The 27,726-nt window shown below is 34.8% G+C and overlaps 1 protein-coding gene across 1 annotated transcript; it reads left to right on the top strand.

The window, feature by feature from the left end:
* Positions 1-4,118: 4,118 nt before the first annotated feature.
* IFT80 (intraflagellar transport 80) lies at positions 4,119-24,436 on the top strand (the record flags this gene model as incomplete). The annotated part of the gene is made up of 12 exons (XM_009583915.1): positions 4,119-4,298; positions 6,726-6,844; positions 7,716-7,790; positions 9,364-9,527; positions 14,112-14,176; positions 14,987-15,122; positions 15,773-15,920; positions 16,693-16,864; positions 19,744-19,833; positions 19,931-20,103; positions 21,249-21,372; positions 24,219-24,436. Coding segments are annotated over 12 exons (1,560 nt in total), but the record flags the coding sequence as incomplete, so codon positions are not given.
* Positions 24,437-27,726: the final 3,290 nt, after the last annotated feature.

The raw sequence follows: 27,726 nt of genomic DNA, 5'->3' as shown, positions 1-27,726 counted from the left end.
TCAGCAGTATCAGCTTTAGTTCAACTTATGTCGGTGTTCCCTGTTCAAAACTCTACATACGGGTAAACAGAGCCGAAACAGAGACCAGCTAGGAACAACCAGGTGTCCTTTGCACACCTGACATCAGTATTACTCTTATAATTTAAAATTTAAGAAAATAGCCTTTCTTCACTATGTTTTTTCAAAACATTTATGCTGTTGTATTATGTGGATAACCATTCTTAATTTATTGCATTCTGTCCAGAAATAATAACTAACTAGATCCTTCATATTGAGTCTTGGAGCATCAATATTATACATGTGAAAGACTCTCCTTGTTCCTGGGATACAGAGTTCTCTGAATCTGCTCATTGAAATAATTTCACCGACATCTGAAGAGCCTACTCAGTTTCCATTTATGGAAGTCATGCAGTATCCAATGACTATAGTACTTCATCTTTTTTACATTGTGCAATCAGAAAAGGGAAGCTTAAGTTATTGGTTTTATGTATTTATTTAATATAATGAAACTTTTATAACTACTGTTTTTGTTCTTGAGAGAGTCCGTTGAATTAAATGAAAAATTAATTATGACACAGGAAAAGTACAAGCCAAACAGTAATACCAAAGTATAATATTGCAGCTAATGTTAGAACAACGTTCATACAGTCATTCATAGAGTCATATTCATACCTTTTTTTTTTTTAACTCAGTGTATCTAGGAAATATGTAACAGCTATTTCGTTTTTTAAAAATTGTTCTTATCTTACAAATGGAGAGCTAAATGATTTTTATTATAACATTTTGTGTACATGATAAATGTACCAGACATCTGCAGGGAGTATGAATCATTGGAGTGGTCTGAATTATACTGAGAACTTTCAAAAATAACTGGAAAATAAAACTTTGTAATTGCTTTTTTTTTTTTTTTAAAATTAGGTTGTAATCTGGAAATATTTTACTGAGTATTTCAACTACCTAAAAAAAAAAGACTTCTGGTTCAAAAAAAAAAAAGAGTAGTTTTGGAAATGTATCCTCTCAGAGGTGCAGTGTATCTGCTGTGCATAAAAAAGTAGCACCAAAGCCACATTCTTCAAGCTCCTTAAACTGGTTCTTAGTTGATGGCTTGATGCCCCTTTATTATTCATTCTGACTGATGGGTAGGTTCTTGATCTAAGGGAGATGATCTTAGAAATAGCCTTGTCTGTGTGGGAGGATCCCAATATTCAGTTTTGAAATAGTACTTCTTCAAACTGTTCTCAGATAGATCACATCTGGCCAGCTGTGAAAAATATGTCTCAGATGTAGGACGTTTAGAGCGTTCTCTGAGTGTGCTTGTTACAATCATTTGTCCTACAACCTCAAATGCTTACTCACTGGCCATATAAGGATGTCAGACATAGTTAAATATTGTGCTCTTAATTATTGTAGAGTGTTTCATACAGAATTCATCCCGTTGAGACAGAGGAGTAGGTTATGGACTTTTCTCCAAAAATTGCAATTACCCTCCCCAACTGCAGATCACATAGGCAGTGAATGGCGTGTCTGTAAGCCAAGCGGCATGGAAGCCGAAGCCTTGAAATTGAGTGCTTGAAATTGGAAATTCAGTCAGTGCTGACATTGTCTTTCGCTCACCCTTATGCGCGTAGGCAGTAAAAGAGCCTTAACTCAGTAGGTCATCTTACATAATATTCTGCAAATCATTAGCACAACTGGGAGGTTGAATTTCATACCATTGTGTTTCCTTGCAATTGAATGTTTAAATCTGACACCTTTATTTTACTGTAATTTTTGTGATTTCATTTCGTATAAATCATGTGAAGACTTTGTGTGAAGGACTTAGTATTTCTTGGGTTTTATGTGTACTGCAAAAGAAATCAGAATATGAAATGTGTTAGAAACATTAGGTGAGTATTTTCTTCCCCTTTGGTATAATATCATGTATCCAAAAGTCATGAGAATCCAATGTCTACATTTAACTTCAGTCACATGTGTTTTCTTACTGATTTGATTCTTAAGATTTCAAATGTATTTGAATATTCAGGTAGTTCTTCAATTACTAAATGTTTTTTAAAATATTCTGTTACACAGTCCTGAAAAGGCTATAGTTGAGATTTGCTTCTCATTTTAAAACCTGGTTTAATGTCTTCCTGAAAGTCCGTAAAAGGGTTATTTCGTTTTATTGTCATCCACTTTCAGGGAAACACTTGTTTGGAGATATAGGATGATTTGTATGAACTGTATTTCTGAGATGCAGGAGACAGAAAACAAGTGTCTTGGTCTGAAAATTATTCTAGTTTTTTACAATAATGTATTAATAAGGATCAAGCTAAACTTTAGAGGAGCCTCGTACATAAGGCTGGGGGAATTTAAGAATAAAGTTTTTCATTGGAGGAAATTTAAATATTGAAAAGGAACAAAATTAGGTTTAGTACTAAATGTAAGCTTCTCTCCTAACTACATTCATGCTATGGATCATAAGGAAAAAAGCAAATGGTAGTTTTAATACCTCTTCCTTGTTCTTTGTGCTAGGGGGATTTATAATTTTATTTTTTGCAATGCTAACAGAGAGAATGAAAACGGAGAGAATGAAAATATGGGGGGGATGTCAAAGGATAAGAAATCGTGTGCTGTTTCATTAAAGCGCATGCTCTGCCTGTGCATCCCCGTTGCATTGGAACAGGCGATTCCATGGTGCCGCATGCACAGGATGGGGGTTACTCTGCCCTGTGCAGAGGCAGGCAAGGAATTAAAATGTTAAATGCAGCTTACACCCTGTTGCTAGAGAGTACAAAGCTCCTTTATTTTTTTGTTAAAAGCATCTTTTAGCAGCCAGCCCACAGTTCACGAACTGCTGTATAATCTCTGGTGTCGTTTGCCTGAGGCTGGCTAGCTGCTTGGGCAGAGCAGCGTGTCTGCTGGTCCCTGATACGAACTGCACTGCGAGCTTCCAGTCACTGCTGCTTTCACAGCTTCCTGCCATCCCAATAATTTTGGGCCTCCGTTTCAAAACCAACAAACCAAACTGATAACTATATTTTAATAGACGTAGATGATGTAAAGCAGTAGTAGAAGATAAAGGAAAATGTTAGCCGCAATACCACAGAAATGCATTCTTTAGGTCCAAGTGAACCTTTCCACCTTGCAAAATCCAGTTAGCAAGAATATGTACAAGGATGCCATTTTGCCTACCATTTGAATTTCTAGCTCCATAGGAAAGCAGATACACTACTTATTTTGATAATAAGATTCTGAAATATAGTTATTTGACCTGTGCCCCCATGACATTAAACTGTGATACTCCTCTGTGAGCACCTCTTAATTAGTCTAAAACAAACGCAACACACAGAGCTATTGTTTCTGGTTCTCTCCAAAGCTAGGTCAGATGCCACTGCTTTGGTTGCAGTAATATTTCAATTTTTTGTTGTTATTGCAAGCATAGCAACTGGAAATTTTTAATACATCCTTCCCTGTACAGTAACAACAGAGACTAGAGAAGAAGGTAGGGAAGGTATCTAGCTTCTTTCTTGCCTTAGGAGGAGAACAGTATACAGGCATTGCTTTCAGAGCTTTTCTTAATCCACCAATGTCCTTTATGTTGGAAGCATGGAGAGAAGCAACACAAGAGCTTTGCAATTCTCTGTGTCCTGGGATAGGAGTGCCTTGTTTATACTAACTGATTTTGCCCAGGCTTTGCTATTTCTATATTCAGGAGCTGCTGTCACTGCAGCATAAACTGAATGCATCACACTTAAGACCATAGCCCGTTGCACCCATGTAACCAGTATAATTGTTTCTAAGTACATTCACTTAATTTTTAGGTAGTGATTGTCTAGATTTATGAATGACTAAGTACACTTTAAATGTATTGTGACTAGATAGCTTTTACCTAATGTACTTCAGGCATTGTGACATTTTTCAATTCTGCCATACCTGATGGTTTATCTTTGTGTATCCCTGTTCTTCAAGAATCTGACTTAGGACATCTAATCTCTTTGGTTTGCCTATTCAAGCTGTAATAAAAAGTTAGTTCATTGATGTTTCTTAAAAAACTATAACCGTGCAAATCTGTTTATTACAATAAATCATTTCCAAAAAGTAAAAAAACAATTAAGAATTCTTTTCTCTTTTTCTGCAAGTGGTCTTATGCTTTAGAGAAGCCAAACACTGGCAGCGTATTTAATATTGCTTGGTCTATTGATGGCACTCAACTAGCTGGAGCATGTGGAAATGGACATGTCATTTTTGCCCATGTCGTGGAGCAACGCTGGGAGTGGAAGAACTTTGAAATAACGTTAATTAAGAGGAGAACCATGGAGGTAATCTTCACAGTTCAGAGCTGTGTATTCTGATTACTAGCTTTCTAAAGCTTTTTTTAATACAAAATGGCACTTTTTAATCCTCGACAAAACATTATCCTTTTTTTTTCTGTGTATATATGACTGAAAATGTTTAAGATAATAAAATGGCCAGAGTTAGCAAATGGTGTAAATAATTATCAGTTGTACAGCAGATCAGATCCATGTAAACCAAACCATACCACCAGATGGATCAGAATTACATAACTCAGAAGTACTTTATTCTCCAGAAAAATGTGAAGCTCATTTGAAGAGCATGTGAAATTAGCTGTGGGAGGCCACTTATCAGAGAGATAATTTCAAGTGTAATGAAAATGTTTATGCAGGAAACAATGCAAATATACTGGCCAAAACCAAAGCGTCATATTAAATAGTTTTACAGTAACTCTCAGCAAGCTGCATAATTAAGTGTGGATAATATAGAGGAGCTTTCTTTACCTTATCTGCATTCATGAGCTGTTAGAGGCACTGATGCACTTTGTAATCGCTAATGCTTTAGTGAGGTTTACTGTATCCCTGTTGTTAATGAAGCTACGATGAATGTTGCTGTCTTAAGGCATTTCCAGATAAATTTGGTTGCTGACTATAACTGTAAAGAGTTGTAATGTGCTTTTCTGCACCACGTATTGTATTACAGCCTAGATTCAGATCTTCCAAAGCTACAGAAATTTGTCATATATAATATAACATATATCAGGTACCTGTATGGTGCTTCCAGCTGAGTACTGAGCAATAGGCATTGACCTCAGTGGGAGCTGCCAAGTCTCAGCACTGCTGGAAATGAAACAGGCCCCTACATGTGGTTTCTGGAGCTTAAGTTTAGGATCCTTCTTTTGAAAAATCTTGGCCTGAATCCACATTTAGGTTACCAAATATCTGGGAATTAATACAAAAATATGAATTTTTACCTTCTAATTTGTCCTCTGTGTTCCCAGACACTGACTCACAGCATTCACTCTCTGAACACTGGGATAATATAAGATTTCCATTCTTACAAATTTTCCAAATTACACATTTGGTATTGGACACTGGGCCAATATTTTCAATAAAGAAGTCAAGTTCCTAAATTACTAATTAGGCCCTTAAATGTTTTTTGGTCTTGATTCTTTAATGTTGAATATGTAATTGGGAAAAGTTGTAACAACAGAAATGCTGTATTACAATTTGGTCTGGTGGGTGGGATAACATGAGTCAGTGTCTGGGAACACAGAAGACAAATTAGCAGGTAAAAATTCATATTTCTTCTTTCATTCCCAGACATCGACTCGTAACAGATGGGCTCTGTGAATAATCTCCAGGGTGTTTGAATATGCAAACGACTGAGGAAGTATAGCTAACCCTGATTCAGGACTAATTTTTTACTTTATTATTTTATAGTGATTTTATTTTATTCCCATATATTTATGTAGGAAAATATTGCCTACAGAAAATGTTCTAGATGCGTTCTTTTTTTCTGAGTGCTACAATAGCAAAGTTAATTATGGACATATCACTGTGGTGGACATAGCAATTAATATGTCTTTGGAAATGGTTTCTAGGCTTTCGTAATAATTGAGTTCAGTCCTTGTTTTGCAATTGGTTGCATAATGGAGAAAATCAAAAAGAAGTTATCACCCTCAAAATGGTGACATCTTAAAAAACAAAACAAACCAAAAAAAACCACCCCAACAGCAAAAAAACCACAAACAAACAAACAAAACCCTCCCTGTCATAAGATATCTCCTTAGATTTTAGCTGCCTAAAATCTTTGAGCTCAAAAATCTGTGTTGATTACAGGCAAACTGTGATTTTCTTGAAACATTGTCATTTGAGCAAATTTTCACAGAAATGACAAAGGCACAGCCTGCTCACCAAGGCCATCTCCTAAATTTCCCTTACGTCAGAGTGTGGTAGCATTAAAATATATGCTAGAGCTATTCAATATCTATACAACGTATCTTTATCCAAATCTTGGATATTGCTGAATTGTTTTGATGGGATCACGATGGGATCACTGGAGTATTATATTTCAAATGTTTAAATAATCAGCAACTGAAAATTGAGTCTTAAAATGGGAACTTTCAGACATCCTTGATCTCAGATGATTTTCTCAACCTCATGTATAATATTGTGCTTATACCTTATGTTTTCCAACTACACATTAATCACTCCTTTCTTTTAAGGAACTCCATCCAGCTCTTCAGTAATTATTCGTTGTTTTTTCGGAGTTTATAGAACCTTTGAGTTTAAGTTTTCACCAGTGCTGTGAAGGTGTCTCTTCCCACATAGATATGTTCTGCTAATGGCATAATAGTATCAGCATGTACTTATAATAAGAAAGAATATGGTATTTCACTAGTTAATTTCCATTTCAGTTGTTTTATTAAACCAAAATTTTCTTTTGATTAGGTGCACAATGTTATTAATGATGCGGTAGATTTGTTGGAATTCCGTGACAGGGTTATTAAGGCCTCTTTGAACTATGGGCATTTGGTTGTTTCAACTTCTCTTCAGTGTTACGTGTTTTCGTAAGTAATAAAAATTCATTAAGCTTTCTCAAGTTTATCTAACAATTGTAAGAGAGTAGGAGAAACTTTATTTGAAGTACTTAATTTTTTTTTTTTTTTTTTTTTAACTAATTGAAATATTCTATGGAACCTAGCATCATCTACAGCAAAATGTGTTGGAGTATAGTTGCCCTCCCCCTGTCATCCTTTCTTTCAGCTTCTTGCTGGTGCCATGACTGCCTGTTCATTTTGCTACAAAAATTTGGCAGGCTTTCTTTTCATCTAGAAGCAGCAGGAGTGGTGGCTGGATGCAAGTGTATTTGTGCCTCCATCTAGGGACTCTTTTTTTTTGGATACTCCTTCTGGCATGCCGTTATTTTGGAATAAAATAGGAATGATTCAATCCTGCATCATGTTTTAAGAACATGATATTCTGTTTCATATGCTGAAATTTAAAGTTTACTCCTAAAGGCACTTATCTGTTCAGTGAGATGACTAATGCTGAACAATAATGCAGCCTGTAATAGGGCACAGAAGAGAGGGACTCTATCCTACAGGCGGATCACTGTAAAAGAGTTGAACCACAATTCTGAAATATTTTTAAAATATGTTTGTTTCATATAAATATGATTTTGCTGTTTACTCAGACTCCTAGGTCAGCTGCTGCTAGTGTGAGGGATGCAAAAATGCAGGCAGAAGTATTATTGGATCACACTGCATGGTTATCAGTGTTACTTGGCTTCCTAAATGCTGTTTTCCTTTTTAAAACCTCCCTTTTTAGGAATGTTAGATGATTAAAATGTGTGTGCTTTACTTAGTGAATTCAACTTTGTATTTGCAATGATATGTGAGTATCAGCGGTTTTAACGAATGATTAATTTCTTCTTTGCAGTACAAAGAACTGGAATACACCACTGATCTTTGACCTGAAGGAAGGAACAGTTAGTTTGATTCTACAAGCAGAAAGGTAGCTTACTTCTTGTAATGATCACTATTAGATGTGAATGTGCATTTCCTAAAACTTTATATAACGTAAGCACATATTGAAATAATAGAAATAGACAAGAAGTATACAGTATTGGTAAGTAGCATGCAAAGGCTTTGCTGGTATATTTGCCATGGTTGTGTGATGGTGGTAATGAATCTTTTCATATACTACATATGTATGTTATACTCTTACTTATGGAAGAAAGTAGATCTTCTGACATTACACTAACACTATGTTTTTTGACGTTTTATATTGCTTTTTTGAACTGGAATATATTTTATATAAATTATCTTTGGTCTCCAATTTTTATTAAAAGCATTGCCAGGTATGCCAAATAAAAAGATATAGTTGCATTTTTCTTACATATTTGTATTTATATTTGCAAGAAATTACTATTTCGTTCTCAGTTTAAAAAAGTTTTAATCTGTATTTCCTGAAAATCATTTGTCAAAGAGATGTTTACGTATGCTTTTGTAGAAAGAGAGTCTTTCAAAGGACTAAGAATAGGAACAGAAGTAAAAAACCTTGAGTTTTGATTGTAGTCTTAATTCTCTTGCGCAAATATTGTCAGACAACTGTTTCAGCATAGTGCAGCACAAAGCTCACTGCATTTTTGAGTGCCCCAGGTTAAACATTTATGTCCTAATCTACAAAGATACTACAACGGAGAAGGGGTAAGCAAGTGGACAGGATTTTGAAGATCAGGTTCTAGATTTGAAGTTTTGTGCTGCCAATTAAAAGTAAATTTTGAAAACATGACACAGATTCTTTGGTAGTGTAGGTGATCATGATGCCACAGAACTGAACCTAAGGTTTTGGTAAAACCAGTCTACCTCGACAGATAATTTGCAAACAGACAGTGGTTCATTTGGTGCCAGTGATTAGTAATATTTACAATAGCTGAGGGTCTAGCAACTGGCTTTTTGTTTATGAATATGTTTTGTGCCTATAAACTATAGATACTGTACTTACCGGACAGTTATTGTTACGTAGAACAATTTATATTCTTTATAACATTTTGCAAAGTTTTCCTGCAAATAAGTTATTTTTCACTGAAGCCCTGCATCATAGTAGATGGTGATCAGTTCATTAAAAGTGTCTTCTATTTGCTTTATGTTATGATCTAGTCATACTGAAGGGAATGATACAGGTAATACTATTTCAAAGCTAGCTGTAAACATTAAAGCTGTTTCTCACATATATACACAAAGCGTTGTCTCATGGGATATGTGTGGGGATACTGTCTGCAGCTGTATGCTTTGTCATCAGGAGTTGTAAGATTTAAATGTTATAATATCTGTAACAGATAAAATCATAGTGATTCCAGATAATAAATATTTCTCATGGAAAAAGATAACATTCACATTAAAATTGAAATCTTCCATACAGAGTTTTCAGAATATCGACTTTGAAGTGTAAAGCTTAGAAATGATGTAGTTTAACTGAAAACAATTGCAGGATATTAGACAATTACCTTAAAATTGTTGAAACTGTCATCATGCTTTTCTGTATTTTTTAGTGATTTACATTTTTGTTGGGGTTTTTTTTTTAGGCATTTTCTTCTTGTAGATGGTGGAGGACTTTATTTATATTCATATGAAGGAAGATTAATTTCCTCTCCAAAATTTCCAGGAATGAGAACAGACGTTTTAAATGCCCAAACAGTATCTCTGAGTAATGATATTCTAGCAATAAAAGACAAAGCTGATGAAAAGGGTAAGTTCTCTGTTCTAACAGTTCCATGTTTGCTAATAATTCATTATGAAGTTATCAACATCTTCGCATTTAACTTTACTTAGTATAGTTATGGTAAAAAAGAAAGTATAAAGCATAAGCAATTTATCTATGATATAAATTAAAGATAATATTTATTATAAAAATGAATTAAAATTATGGGTTTTGCTTAACTTTGATTAAAAAACTTAGAAAATGATATATGTCCCTGAACTTCCAGTTGTGTGTAATGCATCAGAGAGCCATGGAATATTTACAATAAATACTTGAACGGTAGGTTTTCACTCTCTGACGTGATTTTCTAAAGAAGTTCCTCAGCAACTTTTTCTGCTTGACTGCTGCTCTTAGAAGCTACCAGTACATTAGCTGTGATTAATTTTAGTTCTCAGATGTTCTTTGTTTTAGTTTTTTTTGGGGTTGTATCTTTACAGCATGTGAGTTTTATATGCAGCTGATATTACCATAGTTATGAGGCTGTGATGTTCTGTCTCAGTGTTGTGTTCTTGAAGATTTTTATGCTCTTAAATTTTGGTTTTTTGCATCAAAAGCACTATAATTATAAAACACGACATAGCCAAATGAGCTTCAGGTAAATTTTTGCATTAATGAGTGGTACAGGAATATCTTTTTGTCAGTCAGCTTTTTTCCTTTGCAAATGTGTGGTTTGCCTGTGCAACAATTTAAATTTTCAATGTCTGCTGGAGACAGACACTTCCATTACTGGAAAACCCATGACACTGTGACTTCTGACATCGTAACTGCCATTTATAGGCCATACAAATATTACAGTACAGGGCTGCAGTGCTATCTATAGCTGTATTTCTCCTGCGATACGGCCATTAAGGGGATTACCGGTGGGAACAACTGTGCAAAGGAGGTGCTGTTACTGCACAGTGAAACAGTGAAAACTTCCTGCCCGTCGTTGTAACTGACACTAACTCAATCTATTATCTATAACTCTATCTGTTATCCTAGATTTAATGATTAGATTTTAAACAGTTTCAGAATTTTAGAATTCTTTGTCTTGCAGTAAAGAAGAATCACATTTATCTTCTTTTTGCCATAGAAAAAAAACCTTTCAGTGTGAAGTACAAAAGACAAAAGAAGATCCTGATTATTATAGGCAGTGAGTTGGCCTACCATTGCATGGTAGTTTTCTCAGCATATAACCCACAACTTAAATTACTTGATGGCTGAAAAACCCCTTATAATAATCCTTTAAAATATCCCTCCCCAAGCAAAAGAAAAAACAGGTGAGATTTTTCTCACTTCCTTGTTACAAAGCAATTTTGCTACTCTGTACAACTTATATGTATGGTTTTTTTCTTGTACAGCCGTATGTTTTATGTGAAAACAAATACTTTAATTATTACACAGCTATTTATTTTACATATTATTCATTTTGAATAATTACTTTAAAGAGTAGTAATGTAACTGTAATGCATATTTCATTTTTAAGGACAACTACTTCAGAAAATATTATCCTCAAGCATCAAGATATTAAAGATATCTAAAATAGCTATGTAATAATTAAAATGGATTTTAATTAGCAAAGATATATTTCAGTGTAAATTATTCAGAAGAAAGTAGTAGTTTGCAAAAAAAAAAAAAAAATGGATAAGTGAAAAGTTGCATCTTATTTTTGATCTTTTCTCTTTTACTCTGTGTGTCTTTGTATTTATATTACACAAGTGTATGTATGTTTATTTATATTTTACTTAATATGTATAACACAGAGACTTTATTTTATTGCCATATTGACACCTTGATGCAGTTAGATTAAAAACAATGGAAGTATTTTAAATAAATTGAGGTTATATAGAAAATTCATCCAGAAATATTGACTGCTGTCTATAGGCATGCATGTTTAAGATTTTGATGGTAAACTCACTCTCTTGCCCTGGTCCCCTGCCCATCTTCCTGAATAGACTGAAGAGCATCTCCATCTCCCAGCCATTCCTGTTAGTGTCCTGAAAATCTTGGCAGCTGGCATGCAGGCTAATCAACAAAACTGTAATTTACAGAGGCTGGGTTTTTGTCTATGTTTTCAAGATAAACTCTCCAAATGATCTTGTTGATAGGAGCTTCCATCAGGGCAATAAATAGGGGTGGGTTTTTTTTTTTCTTTTTTAGATACGAGTCCCACTGGTAGTGGTAAAAAGCCTTGTAATATGCCAGCACATGGGAAAACAGATTCTTGGCACAGGAAACTGCGGCTTATCTAGGCCTGTTTATTCTTCTTGACTCACCCCAGCAGAAGTGTTTTTCTTCTTGCCCTATTTTGAGGGCAGGTCTGTTTTTCATAATGCACTGCATTATAGAAATATCTAAGATAGCTGTTTGATACAGGAAGCAGTTTACACATCGTAGCATGGAGCTCTCTACAAGCTAATTTACTCTGAAACAGAGAGAGATACGACTTGCTGTGCTTCAGTGTTGTTACTTGGATATTCTTCCTCTTTCAGTAATCTAGAAAAAAGATTGGTACCTCTGCTCTTACAGTCCTTCCTCAGTCTCTAATGAAGCTGGAAGAGGGAGGTGAGCCTATTCTCCAGAGGGAACTTCTGGCCCTAGGGGCAGTTATTCTGTGATAATAGAACGTGTGTGTTAAAAGACACGCAGTAGCTGTTCTCTTTCTCTGGATGTTCAAAGTGAGAGAATGCCTTTTGTTTATATTTTTAATTTATACATATAAAAAAAGATATATTTTAGGTTCCAACGGATTGTAAAGTGATGTGGAGTTTTTCCAGATAGGGGAGGGAAAAAAAAACCCAACCCCAAACTTATTTTCTGAAATACCTTAATAAGCATTGTAGATTAATGAAAAGTTAACCAATTTTACTTGTCAATTAGGTACAGTGGTTTTCTTTAAAAGTCTCTTAATCTCACTTCTCTTAGGTAGTACAGTAGCAGTAAAATTGGCTTGTATAGCTAGATCAAAACAAATTTCATGCAGGGAGCCATGCATAAAAGTGAGAAAAATACCACTTCTCAGGAACAACTATTTTTCTTTTGTATATTTAGCCAGCTGCCAAGAGCAACACTTGTGCAAAACCCTTTCTTTTCTTCCTCTGCAAACTCAACCAATGCTTTCTGAACACCTGCTCTTACAGTTTTTTTTTTTTTTAATTCTGTCTATATAACCATTGACCTCAAACCAACATCCTGTGTCCTAGTGAAAGAAATGCACAGCAGGATTAACATGTTAACATCGCCATCCTTTGGAATGAACGTGTATGTTCATCTTATATTGTATACTTACAGGTAATGTGTTGAAACCGCAGGTGGGATGTGTTATTGAACATCTGAAATGTTTCTGTCACATCTGTGTTTTCCATGAACTAATGCAGAATCGTGTGCTTTAAATTACAGCTGGTGTTTCTTATAATTTACTGTTTTCTCTAGGTTTGAATACTCTACCTGAACTCTACAGACATCTGTCTGAATTCGTGTGTATATTCACAGACTATATGTAAAGTATGTATGAAAAGTTTTTGAACGCACATGGATGTGTGTGCGTCACACACACGTATATGTATAGAGAGAGACAGAAAGAAAGAAAGAGAACCTTTATTTTTAGGCAAGTTGCGAATTTGAGTCTTCACTGGATATCCCAGAAATACAGATGATGTAGGTGGGGGTTTTTTGGAGGGGTTTTTTGTTTAGTTTTTTTTTTGAGGGTGAGACGGAGAGAGTGGAACAGGTAGACTTCTGGTAAAGATTGCAAGAATTATATATGAAATTCAAGTATATCTGGGTAAAGCAGATACTTTTTGAGGAGGAAACCAGTTATTAATGTATTGCCATTAACTGTATCATCATGACAAGCAGAAACCCTAAACTGTCCTGGAAGAAAATATGCCTAGGGAGCACTGTATTAAGAATTCAAAATAGAGCAGATTATTAACAAAATAGAGAATGCTTCTGAAGAATGTTTTACGCAATAGTTCAAAGGACAGCTTTCTATCTGATACCAATTCCTTTAGGAAAATATATCAGTCGATGGTATCACTTCCTAAACTTTCATATTCATCAAAATTGTGGGTTAAGATTGAGTAGATCTATCAGATCGCCTTGGTAACATTAATTTATTCAGAATGCAGGGTGCAAACTTGCATCAAATAGAACTCAGTGTCATTTCTGTAAATAACCATTTGAGCTGTGATAGGAAGTAAAACATTAGTTTTCTCAATTCTGTATCCATCCATAATATCATGTTTCAATGGCTATCAATGCTCTGAAAATAATGATATTTGAGAATTTTCACAGATCACTCCGATTGCAAAATGAGACTATTCCTAAGCTCAGCAGACATGGTTACATTTTCCCAACTGTAAGATTCTTTTTTGATCAGAGTGTGAAAGTCATGGTAACAATGATGGTTACATTTTCCCAACTGTAAGATTCTTTTTTGACTGGAGTGTGAAAGTCACTGGTAAGTGTAGCACACAGTAATAAGTATCCACTTGCAGTAAATTGTACTCTGAAAATGAATGGAACTGCTTGAAAAGTCTATGAAAAACTGTTGCTTTTAACTAATAAACGATATAATTTTTTTTTCTTCAGTTATCTACGTATTTGAAGCTTTATCTGGAAAGCCATTGGGTGATGGAAAGCCTCTAACCCATAAGGTAAGGTGAAGGATATAATGTCTCTTTTTTATTATACTTTGAAATTAAGAATCAATAATGGGTTTCCTCAATAATGAGTCTAATAACCTATTAAAGATTTACAATCTTAATAGAAAGGAGCTTGGCAACTCTAGCTGACTCTTACAAAATAACAAAAATCAGATTCTTTATGCAGTGTCGATGTACAAAGGGGTATACTGTAGATTGTGTTCAGTTACTGGCGTGTGTTTCCCATGACACATAAGAGTTTGAAACTACAGGTAAATAGTTTTGTTATGCAGTAAAACTAATCAACTGAGTTTCCTTTGCATGTACTCCAACGCAACTTTTATTAGTGCTGACCTGTTGTTAACACTGAAGAGAAGAACATCACTGAAAAGTGGTCTGTCTTCAGTCTGAGCTTTTACTGTTTTTACTTCAAAAATGATTGCCTGAACTGCATTTTACTTTTCTTCACTCTTCTGGTATACAACAAAAGCAAAATTAGGCAGCTTCTTTGGAGAGAGGAATAAACATTCATCTTTTAGGCAGCTTTTGCTCTGAGACTGCCACTTGTATTTCTGTAGTTTTGTAGTAAATTCCTAAACTGCTGACTCTTCTCTGTTGCAGTTTTGTTTTAGTCTGCATGAAATTCAATTTATATAATGCTTCATTCAACAGAGAAGACACACATAAAGTGTCTTCACAATCCAGTTTTTCACGAGTTTTGTGCCTTGTTTTTAGTAAAGCATTCATTTGTTTGAATATCACATGCTTTCTGTGATATGAATCTCCAAAATAAAAATCAGATATTTTCTTTTTCCTTTTCAGACAGAAATTGTGGAGATTGCTTTGGACCAGAAAGGACTTACAAGTGAAAGAAAAATAGCTTTTATTGATAAGAACAGAGATCTTTACATTACTTCAGTTAAACGGTTTGGAAAAGAACAGAAGATTGTCAAAATAGGTAAGAAAAATTCAAAATAATGTTTAACTACATGCTAGCGAGCAAATAGACTTTTATCTAGTACAAAAGACAAAATTTTGCTTTTTAATTAATAGTGAAATTGGACTTGGAAAAACATTAGAAATAGTCCTGTGGGTTTTATAAGGTAACGGTAGAAACAATTTTAGTACATTTTATCTAAATTCTGGTAATTTTTCAGTTGTTAACATTTAAGCCCTTGTTATTGCATTCCAGAGCAAGCACCTAAGAGGATATTGGAGAAGGATGTATTCAATACAGAATCTTTCAGACATTTTTCTTGCAAATGCAAACTCTTAAGCTCATAATATTTTTAATTAAAATTTTAAATGCTGTAGACAGATGCATGATCCAGTAAGTACGAAGGTGCAGTTTGACCACTGTGTTAATTTTGACCTCCAGTCTCAAAACTAAGTCCAAAAAACATTATTCTGAAAAGAACTTTCTTTCAGAAAGAGAGAACTGAATTTGGCTGAAAGTTTGTTACCTTACAAACTAGGGTGTTAAAACCAGTCCTTATAAAAGGAACTAAGAATGACTAATAACTACCCTTTTACTACAGTTTGAGAAGTGTACCTTTATTTTGAAGTTTCTTGTGGAAATGCATATTATTCTGTTATCTTTAAATTAAGGGACAATGGTTCAAACTTTGGCTTGGAATGACACGTCTAACATTCTTTGTGGGATTCAAGATACCCGTTTTACAGTCTGGTACTACCCCAACACAGTCTATGTAGATAAAGATCTTTTGTCAAAAACTCTGTGTGAAAAAGATGCAAGGTAATATATCCTTTTTGATCAAAATAGTATTGTTATGTATTTTAACTAGTTTACTCATTCCTTAAATAATTATATTAATTTTGGTAGTTGAAGTAGAAGCCAGGGTTGCAACTTCTAAAATTCTTTTCATGTTACTACTTCTTGATTAGGAAATGAGGAAAAAGTGTTTTATAAGGTATGTCATAAAGTTTAGATTTGAAATGACAATGCGCAGTTTAAAAGTAGAATAGCAGCTTGATGCAAAAGCAATATTTTAATCGTATCTTGTGAAATATTGCCTTAGTTGTTTGTAAAAAACCAAACAAAAAAGAAGAGCTGTTTAAAGTAGCTGTTGGAAATTACAAGTATCAAGATACCAGGTCACAGATAATATTATTTCTAGCTCAGCATGTTTACTTTACCTGTTTGCTTCAGCCTGTATACTTTGTGATATGAAATTCTTCATAAAGAATACCTGAATTCATTATTTCATTCTAAGAGTTATGGGAGCCCAAATATTTTTTACTGAAAAATGTATTTGAAAATTTTTGCACAAATACCCAGTTTGCATTTGCCTTACAGCCAGTGAATACGCATAACTACCATTTTATTTTTAGAGAACATTATAACTGTTGGATATAACTGTTGAATAACTAGGTGCTTAGATTTTTATGTGCTCTGAAAAGGAGGTATAATCATGTTGTAATTTTGAAACAAAGATCTCTTTAAATTCCTGATGTTTTTTTCAGTAAGAAAGAAGTGAATATTAACTTGCCTTTCTTTCTCTACCCAGTGAATTCAGCAAAAACCCCCAGATTGTACGTTTTGTAGGTAATCAAGTAACAATTAGAAGAGCAGATGGTTCACTTATTCACCTTAATATTTCACCTTATCCTGCGATTCTTCATGAATATGTTAGTAGTTCTAAATGGGAAGATGCTGTCAGATTGTGTCGCTTTGTCAAGGTAAATGCTAATTATCAGGAACATTCAGATATAATTTCACTGTAATATTTATGTTTTCAAGTATTTCTTTAATAATGGTAATTGTGTATCAGATGCTACATCTCATTTCCATTCTTCTGCTTTGTTGCTGATTATTTTGGGGCTGGTCATGAAAAATTACACATTTTTCATAATTACATAATATACATATACATAATTTCATAATTTTCATATACATAATAAAAATTCTTATTTCTATTCACACCAACGTCCAGATGGATTGAACACAGGTACTCACAGAAGTTAGTAATAAGCTTTAAGTTTTCAGGACTAGGCCTTAATATAACCGATTAAAAATGATCTGCATCTCCACAAACAGTTGCCTAGTATTTTTTCATGTTTTATTTCACTTGTTTTTGTTTTTTTTTTTTCCTTTGCTTTCTTTTGTATGTATTTAGACAACAGCAACAGATGAGGTGAGTTTGGCAGCCTTTAAAACAGACAAACAAAAATCCCCCCCAAAACCCTGCTTCCTTTCCCCCATGTACTCCTAGAAAAGAATTTAGCACTTTCATATGATTATCATGAACTTAAATATGTATTTCAGATATTTTTTTATTTGCATTATTAAATCAATACACATCCAGATAACTTGGGTTGTATAATGATTTTTATTTTTAGTGTTACTCCTTTAATAGTAGGCTTTTATTCCAGTATTTAGCAGTGGGAACTGGGATTTCAAATACAGTATTATGTTAACTTTTTTGAGTAATCTAAATGCATCATTTTTAAAAATAAAACATCTGTATCGGGTGGTAATATTCATAATATTGTTTCTTTCTGATTAAAAGGAAGGTTTTCTAATTCAAGGATGTTTTTTCCAAACTTCTCATGCACCCTCTTCATTCTTATGGGTAGAGTCATCCAATGAGTTTAATCATACTTAAAAGGAAAAATGCTTAAAATTTTCGGTGCTTTTTTTATGAAATCCCAATGTAGGTATCATGTTTTTTCACTGTTCTTTTTTTATGAGCTTTTCCTCATTAGTCTGTATCTGTCAACAAGTGAGGAAGGCCTTTCAAGAAAAACTAACAGAATCTTTATTTTCAGTGTGAAGAATATTCACATCATCTGGTTTTAAGCATCCAAGTTAGGTACCTAGGTCTCAGTCTTTGAAGACTGAGAAAGGAGTTTTTATTGATTCACAAAAGAAAGTTTTTGTCTTTGATAGAAGGTAATATAAACCGGCCTAAATTAAATGGTGTGAATATCCTTTCTATTTGGCAATTTGTGTTTGGGCTGAGGGATGACCTGGAATACCCTCACACCAAGGTAAACAGAGAGCCATCACAGCAGGTCTTGCCTGGAGTACTTTGTTTATCTTTCATGATTCGTAAACTCTTCATGGAGATACAGGGCTATTTTGTTGATTTTGGTAACCCAGGTAGACAGTTCAAAGTATTTCCAAACAGTAATAAGAAAATGGACCACCTTTCTGAGGAAAGAGAGAACAGCAAGACCTATTGGTGAAAAACTCCTGGAAACTTGGTCTCTTGAATAATTTCAGGCTGAGCTTTCAGCATTCTATCACCTAATTTTCTAGATAATAGGGAAGTGGGAAGAGAACATGACCAAGTTTCTATGAGCACTTGAGTCTCTGAACAATTTTAATTCTCCCAAATTACGGGCTACCAGCAGGAAGGTTTATCTTGTCCTGAATCGTGGTAAAGAGAAGGAACACGTGGCCAGAGTAGGAACACGTGCAGAGATGGTGATAGTGAAACCACAGCCTTAGGCTAAATTACTGTATTTCGTTGGCTTCAGTGGGTCTTACCAATTTTGTTTCATAAAAAAGCGGTTGTGAGACAGGGCATGGGAATATGTTTAGAGCGTACTCAGTGTAGCTTCCTATGCTGCTTCTGAAAACCTGTTCACATTGCAAAGTGTTTATTTTCAAATTTGTTATTGAACATATTTAACAAAAATACTAAAAACCACATAATTCCTAGAGTGCATGCGGCCTAACAAGTGCATTCAAAAGTACGTTTTTCCTGTTTGAACTAGAGTTTTCAGATGTGCTAGCCTAAACTGTATTAACTAATACGTTTTAGTAGTATACCTTTGTCATAATGTTGTCAGACTTGAAAAGGAAAAGGGAAGATATCAAAATGTCAGGATCTTCCTAAATGTTAGTGGGGTTTCCTTAAGCTTGTGTAAAAAAAAAAAAAAAAAAAAAAAAAAGGCAAAAGTCTTGAAAATAGAAAACAAGTGTGTAATATTATTATTACCACTGTTTTTCTAATTCTTAATTCTAAACATAAAATGTACTGAAAATATCACAAAGGAGACAGAACTTTTGAAGCTCTTATTTACTTTTCAACAGGTTCATTGTTCTACAGTCAAGTAATTTTTTTCCTTTCTCTTTCATTTGTAGTACGTTTATGATAAATATACAGTTATTGTTATTGTCAGCATCATGGTTCCAGTACAGTTATTTGTAAAGCCAGGTTGAGATTATCCAGGTTAAAATAATTTTTTTAACTACAACCAGTGCTTTGGTTGCCAGCATAGTTCCACAAGTAGTGACAGGGACACCGATGATGAGGTTGAAAACTGATACTGTGGCAAGAGTTCATTACTGGCTGAGATGCTGAAAACTAATGATTCATTCAGCCACACTGTCAGTCTCAGCTGGTCACAACATCAATGTTTTTATAATGAAGGAGTTCTGAGAAATAATTAAGTAGTGACTTTCTAATAAGAGACTTAGACCACGGTGCCATAAATGGCATACTGAGAAGTGTTGTATTATTATACGTTATTTTCAGGACTTGCATACTTCCTTTGAGAAGTCATTTTTAGCATGAAGTTTTAGGAGTTGCATTGTTTTTAAATTTCAGGATCAAACTATGTGGGCATGTTTAGCTGCTATGGCGGTTGCCAACAAGGACATGGCTACAGCAGAAATCGCCTATGCATCAATTGGTGAGGTAAGAAAATTGAGTTATTTATTTGCAGTTAAATTGTTGCAAAACTAATTTTATTAATTCATTTCCATTATTAAACTATTGTACATCTCGTTAACAGATTGACAAGGTTCAGTATATCAATTCCATCAAAGATCTTCCATCAAAAGAGTCAAGGATGGCTCATATACTGCTGTTCAGTGGAAACACTCAAGAAGCTGAAACCCTGCTTCTTCAAACAGGCCTTATTTATCAAGCTATTCAAGTCAACATTAATCTTTACAATTGGGATAGGTAGTATTTCTTCAAACACAATATGTTTATAAGCAGTCTTACTAAGGTAACCTGTAAATTATTCAGATCAGTTGTTTTATTGCAGATACTTAGCTGACTAATTTCCTATCTGTAATTGCCCAGAGCTGTAAAAAGATGAAGTAAATCATATCCTGACAATAACCATAGAAGTAACTTTTTTTCTGTGATATTTAGAAGATACAAGTACTCAGTGATAAAAGTCCAAAATATGCTTGGAAGCATTTTTAAATAACATTTTGCTTTTTCATTATTGTTAAAACAGGAAAGTCCTTAGCGATACTTCAAACTGTATGTGACCCTCAAAGAATTAAGGCTGTTTTGAAATGTCTTGTTGCTAAAAATAGATATGTGGCTATTCAGACTCCCAGCACTGTGTAGGTGGATGAAATATGAATTAGGCCTGAGAAAACAAAGTAGGAATTTCTCCTTTAAACAAAACCCCACATTTTCTAACAGAATCTTGAAGCCATTTACTACTAATATCTCTGCTATTATATTCATATCACTGTGGGCAAAAAGTTGATTTTCCCCCACCTATCTGTGTTTTTTATTATGTTGCCTAATATGCATCATCTAAAAACTGTGTATATCAAACATAAGTATTCCTTGTGCCATTGAGAAGAAAACAGATGTGAGAGCAATCAATTATACTAATCCAATGACTAATCTTTCCCGCCTGTAGAATATTCGTAAATGCTGTGTAGCATACGCCATAAGTGTGTATTATGATGCTGTTCAGAAGCGATTCCTGACTGTAATAAAGTTAGTAAAAATTATTACTTTTGCCCCTTTATATTGAGAGTGCTAAACTCCAACCATTCTGTTTTATTTCCTTGAAATAAAAAGACTCCTATTGTCAAACTCCAATGATGTGATGAGGTTGTCAATAGAAATAATTGTTGGATATTTTTCATAGCATGCATCATAAAGCAGACAGTCTCCTTCGCTGGCTACTTTTAACCTCCTGTGACTGATACTAATGTAAAACTGCTTGGCACTATAGATTAGGAATCTTTGCCTGCAGCCCAAACGCTTTTCAGCATATCGGTTTGCAAAACCATGGTGATTGTAGTTGTGCCAAAGCATTTATATAACCTGACAAGCCCGTTTCTGTTTCATTCCAGGGCCCTAGAACTAGCAGTAAAGCACAAGACACATGTTGACACAGTCCTGGCTTATCGACAAAAGTTCCTAGAGGACTTTGGTAAAAAAGAAACGAACAAAAGGTTTTTGCAGTATGCAGAAGGTGTAAGTATTCCTCAGAATTATTCCTATAGCTTTAGATCAGTCTGCTCTTTGGTAGCCAGTTTGGGAGGCTGGGGGGGAATTGCTCTCACATTTTCCTTCTTTGGTTCAAATGTGGACACAAATCTTAAGATTTTACATCTGAGTACAAGTTCATAGCTTGATGTGTGGCTACTTGGCTAGTAATAGTTGTGCATGTGTTTTATTTGAAGGCACAGATACGGAATGTGTATATTTAGTATCAGGCAAGGATTATACAAATAAAGGCACAGTTGTTTTCTATAAACAGGGAGCTAGACCTTAGTATGGTTGAATGTGTACCTCTTAAATGTCTTCAACATTTTTATGTAATTTTATGGATAGCAACAATAACAAACTTTGAAGGTATCCAGATATATATTGAGTGAACTACGAACTGTTCTGCCAAATATGATAAATAGCTAAATATACAATTTCATCAAACCTTTGGAAACCCTCTCGATCATCAGTAGGTCAATTCAATTTATTAGCATTTCATAGATCTTAAAGACTGAGGACAGATCTTACAGTGTATAAGCTAAAGGTATTTTAGATTCCACTGGAGTACTTCTGCACATTTCCTTTATGAGAGGCACCACATGTGCAGCTTAGACAGCAATTTCATTGAGCAGCCCTTAAGTCCTTCCTGTTCTTCCCCTCGCTGTTCCTAAGCATTCTGAGAGTGAAACTATAAAAAGAGACGTGTACTTTGACTGTGTCAGATCCTTTCGTCCACTGTAGCTGATGGATCAGGAAATACATCTGAGCTGTTAGCTCAGATCCTTTAATTGGACAGTGCCCATTACACTTTCATTAACGCTTGATTTCTAATGTAAGTCATTAGCTTTTAGCACTTCTAAGGATGTTTCATTTCCTAAACAAGAATAAAAATCTGCACAATATCTAGCCCCTCAATGAACCATTCTGCAGTACTTTACCTAGAAAATACAGAAAAATAACAGAAGAGATTCCCAGCACTCCTATGCAGCAATTTCGGCTGCTATGCTGGAAATATGTCTTCTACATATTTCTACAATATTCTAAATATTTTACATCCATTATTGAGCAAAAATCATGTTAATCCCCTGTTGCTTCTGAAAGAGACTTTTTAGATAACACTGTCTTGTCTTTAAATCATCAAGAAAACCATAGTTTCTGGAAGGGTTCCTAAGCAATAACACCTTGTCAAGGTGTGAGCAGAGTGACGCGAGTGGAGCCTGTTGCACCTTACACTCAGTCTTGAAACTTGGGTCTCAGACTGCAGAAGGTTCCTGAAATAAAGAAGTCCTTGAGCTGTATTCTGCATCCATGTTCTGGAGATCTTGTCTGCTGGATCTGAAACTAGGAGGCAACCAACTTAATGAAGTGGATTTTATGCTCGTGGCTACAGTGGTAGCTAAATTCTTAATGCAGCCTGTTGGACTCATATAGCAAAGTTAGAAGGAAATGTTAAGGGCATTGAAGAGAAAAGCAGGATTTTGTGCTGCTATTCCTTCTCAGGGGAAGAAAAAAAAGGGTCTCAGTTTCCTCCTCACCACCTAAAACTCCTTCAGGCTTTCGCAAGGAGTTTTAACCTCTTTTCTATACTGCAGCTGAGAGCACTGATCTGCAATCAGATACGGAATCTAAACAATGTGCTTAGTTGTTATATCTCACATCTTTATTTATAAGGTATTATGAACCTAATATGTATACTGAGAATCCATATCTTGGCAGTTACTAGGTGTCACTGGCAAGGGTTGTTGGCTTCACTGGCAAGTAGCTTTCTGAGCTAGATGGCAGAATTAGCCCTATATGTGGTATGTTTAGCATCTGTGTGACATCTGTTAAAGCAAACACATTCTTTCTTAGAGCTCCATAAAGATTTCAGTCATGAGATCCAAAGCACCTGGACCCAGTAAATGCACCCTGAATTGAGGGATTAACCTTTTCATATGAGAATGTGGGTATTGTAGTTACATCTTCCCTCGTAGAGAATCTTCCTTGTTATTTCATGACTTAGTTAACAGAATAACAGCTACTCTGAAAATTCCCTGTGCAGCAGTTGAGATTTTTTCCCATCCCATCTTTGACAGTTAATTCTCCAGCAATGAAACTGAACTTCGCAATTCCATTTTTGCCCAATTTTTGGACATGTTTTTATAGTCATCAAATGCACCATGATCCATTCTTTCTTGTCAAGCATTTTTGGAAAGACAGACAACTATTGTACCCCACTGTACTACGGATATTGTACTATATCTATTGTCTGAAGTTTCACTGAAATAGAATACAGCCAGAAGATGATGATTCTCTGCAGCTGGAGAAATGCCAATATAAAGCTAAAATATTTATTGATGTAGAAGACAAATTTCAAGAAGAAATCTGATTTCTGTTATATGGGATAACTAATGTAATATGCTACCAGTTTACTTGGTGGACTTCAGGTGCAATCAAAAGACATCACTGCATGTATTATTGATAAAGGACTGTATTCTCAGTAATAGGACACAGATGTCATTACATTTAAATTAGATGCAAGTTGATACAAGTTATTTTCATGTTTTAATGTTGGGGTCTTTTTTACCAGAGACAATGAGATGTATTAGGTTTGTTAAAATATATCGAATTGGTTTTATTTTAAAGGTGGAAAGTTCAGTTTGTTAGAACTCAACTGTGCCTTCGTACATTCCATTAGTATAAGTTCACTTACATATGAAGAATTATAGAATGATTTATATGGTCACTTTGTAATTGTAACTTCAATTTCTTCTGTTAGCGACTAGCTATCTGTTTGACCTCTTTATATAATGTTAGTTGACCTCTGTGTACTCGCTTTTCTGTTCTTACAGCTGGAAGTTGATTGGAATAAAATCAAAGCCAAAATAGAGATGGAAACTGCTAGAGAAAGAGAACGAGCAGCAGCCAGTCCCGCAGTGAGAGCTAGTGTCACTGTACAGCAATAACTGTCCTTTTGGTCACATTAATAATTGCTTCTCAAATATTTTGTACTGGCATATTTTGACAAACATAAATAAAAAAAAACAACACAGCAAACATTTTGCCGGGAACCGGAGTGAGAATTGGTGCAGTTCTTGTTAATTGTTGGATGACAGGCAGAATTATTTATTTACTACAGTCTCATTTTGAGCTGGGTTTATCTTCTGATGCCCTAGCTCCAGAGAGTAGCTACATTGTAGTCCATAATACATGTATGAGGGAAAAAAGGGAAATTAACTTTTGTCTTTCTGTTAGTGGCTTTTAAATTTTCATTGCCATTAAAATTATTTAACCTTGCCTCTAATTAAGTACCGATTTCCCTGTTTAAGCACCTAGTTAAGTAGTTTGGTTATTTCTGCAACCTCAGGGACCTCTGAAAAGACTTGTTTAAATTGCCCTAAAACAAATTTAGCAAACTTTAAATGGTGAAAATTAAAGGAGAAGCTTGCGCCTAGAATGCAAAAGTACAAAAGAATATTTCACTCACAGTTGCGGTAATACATATTTCTGCTAGTACATATGTACTAGCAAGTTGTTCAGTAGATGATTTCAGATTACTTCAGCAACTCAGGTTTGTCACTGTAGCAAACTATTTAGCAATAAAGGGTATTTTCTGAGATAATGTAAGTTGTTTAAGATACTATGGAATGTGCTTTGAATGTTGTTTGAAGTAACAGACAGCGTTGTTGGTTGGTTTTGTGGCCTCTAACACGTATCATTGACAATGGTATTCAGAGCTTCCTTAAGGTTAAAATATTATATTCCTTTAAAATAAGGAAGAGCTTTCCACGTATTTTTTCTGCCCAAAGCACTTGATTTGAAAATATTGTTTTTACATTTGTGTTATTTCATCTAGATATATTTTTATTTGTTTTACGTATGAAAGTGACTGCATATGTTACATGTTTTTTGCAGAAGTCCTTTGCATTATAAATACGTGAGCAGGTTATTCATAATTGACATTGTATAATATGTATCTTTCAAATGTTACCATCAAAATGTTAAATACCTGTATATCTGGCAAATTTCCTCTGTTTTGTAAATCATTATGTGGTACTTTTTTGCATAGTTCATAAATTTCTTAATAAAAATAAATAAAGGGTTTTTTTAAAATGTATCTAATAGATGATGCATTAGGTGATGTCCATTGATTTACCTGACTGCTAAATAAAACAGCATTTTTGATGTAGCTCATTTGAAGCTCCGCAGTATTCTGGTGTACTGACATGTGGCAAAGTGAACACCTTCATCTTCCATTGACTTGCAGAAAGAAGTGCAGAAAGCACTTACTAGTTCCAGAATTGAGCCCAAAATATCACTAATGGCAAGTGTTTAATGTTAAATTTATGAAGCCCGGCTCAGATTTGTAATGCGATGTAAGCAATTTTTGAAGACCAGTCTAGTGGTGATACAAAGTTCAGGGTCTCAGCTCAATCTCGCTCTTTTATCTTTGGGCCAGTTGGAAGTACAGCGGAGGCAGCAAATTCACTCAGCTTCTTAAAAATGCCCGGTGCAACAATTAACCATTGCAAAGATGAGGCAAAACAATGGAATGGACGCCACGCTTGCAAAGGTAGTCTTTGACTGCCCTTCAGGTTGGTGTCGATGTCATTCACAGAAAGTGATACGGCAGTACTTCAAGCTGGATCCCCATGTCTCGGTATTAACAAGAAGTGTTGTATTTGTAGGTGATGGGAAAGGTTGTTTAGTTTCTAGGCCAAAGCACAATAAAGACCTTAAGGTGTTTATCGCTGATGAGATCTATTTTTTTCCATGCACATCCAGTCCTGAACTACATGCTGTGCTGAGCATGTTTGTGTTAAATAGAAAAACAAAGAATAAAAAACAAAGAAAAACAAATATTTTGGAAAAGCACTATTTATCCTTTATTTTCACCAGGTTCTAATATGCAGGTAACCTGATACAATTCCAACCTTGGGTATGAAATCTAAATTTCAGAATATTCTTGGAAGAAAATGTTCTTACATGTCTTACCTGGGATTGTTGCAGGGTTTTACATAGCACAATTGCGATTTCAAAAAAAGTGCCATCTGTCCAGTGCAAAATATTTTTGTGCTAGTTTGTCTGGGGGTTTTAAAGTTCTGCATTGCATTTGTCTGTACCTGTTCTCAGTCATTTTCGATAGTTCATTTAATGACATCTACTAAGTAAAAAGAAATACCAGAAGGATACAGATGTTTCAGGTACGTTTATAACAAGCTGCAACAAACCTTGTGTATCTGCTTCAATGGGCCATTTCTGATGCATTTAGATAAGATTTGCATATTAGCAAGTGCAAAGTAAGATCAAAAGTACTTTCACCCTACTTGTTGTGTTTATGTCATATTACCTCCTTGTCCAAACCCTGATTTAAAACCTTCCAGAGCTATAAATGAAATAGCTAATCTGTTACTGGTTGCATTATTGTCTAGTGCAAGAATACTGATTCTTCAATGATTTAAGAGTACCTATTTTAAAAATAGATAGTGCCCTATTTAATTATTGACTGCTTAATTTAAAACATCGTAAACCTATTTAAGAAGTAGAGATTAACATGATTGAAATTTAATTGGTTTAGTTGCTGTTGTGATGGATCAGTTATTCAAATATAACCCCAATTTTGCCATAGCAGGATGGGTGTTGTAGTTCATACGCTTCAGTTCTTTGTGACCTTGGGCACAGTAGATTCTCTCTGGTTGTAAGAAGGGAGATTCAAATGGAAATGTGAAAAATGTATCTTTAAGTGAGGTAAAAGTAAAAGCTAAGATGGGTGTTTAAAAGCCATAATTGAATTAGGGAAGCAATATACTGAAAAAATGTGTGCATTAGGTAGCACTTTTGTCTTTTAAACTTTCAGACATTCCAAACATTGCACTTAGCCCTCCTTGCATGTGGGCTTGGAAATGATGTAAAAATAGGCAGAAATTTTTTTTCCCATTCTAGCAGTGTAAAATGGGACAAACCTAAATAGTCTGTTAAAGTCAGTACCCTACCCTGCATTCGAGGACGGCCATTTTTACATCCCAGTCTTCATGCATTGTCCATCATCTGTTGGGTGATGGGCAGAGGTTGCAGTCTGTTACATGTGGACAGTTTTCTATTTATGGTACGCAGCAGCCACCGTAAGTTTCTAAGAGAAGTTACTGGTGGGTGCCAATGGTGGTTGCAATGAAGAGCGGGGAAAAGAGTGTTTTAGGGACGTCCTCTTGGATTTGACACAAAAAAAAAAAAAATCGGTAGTACTGCTTTAATTTTGCTTTCCACTGCATTTTAACTATCATTTTGGCTCCAATTATTCCAGGTAATGCAAATGGTTAAAGAAACCTTCTTCATTTTTACCTCTAGCTTAATTTTTGTATG

Source organism: Fulmarus glacialis, unplaced genomic scaffold (genome assembly GCF_000690835.1).
Source record: "Fulmarus glacialis isolate BGI_N327 unplaced genomic scaffold, ASM69083v1 scaffold41148, whole genome shotgun sequence".
In the NCBI taxonomy this organism is placed as follows: Eukaryota; Metazoa; Chordata; class Aves; order Procellariiformes; family Procellariidae; genus Fulmarus; species Fulmarus glacialis.
This window is presented reverse-complemented; position numbering and strand designations above follow the sequence as displayed.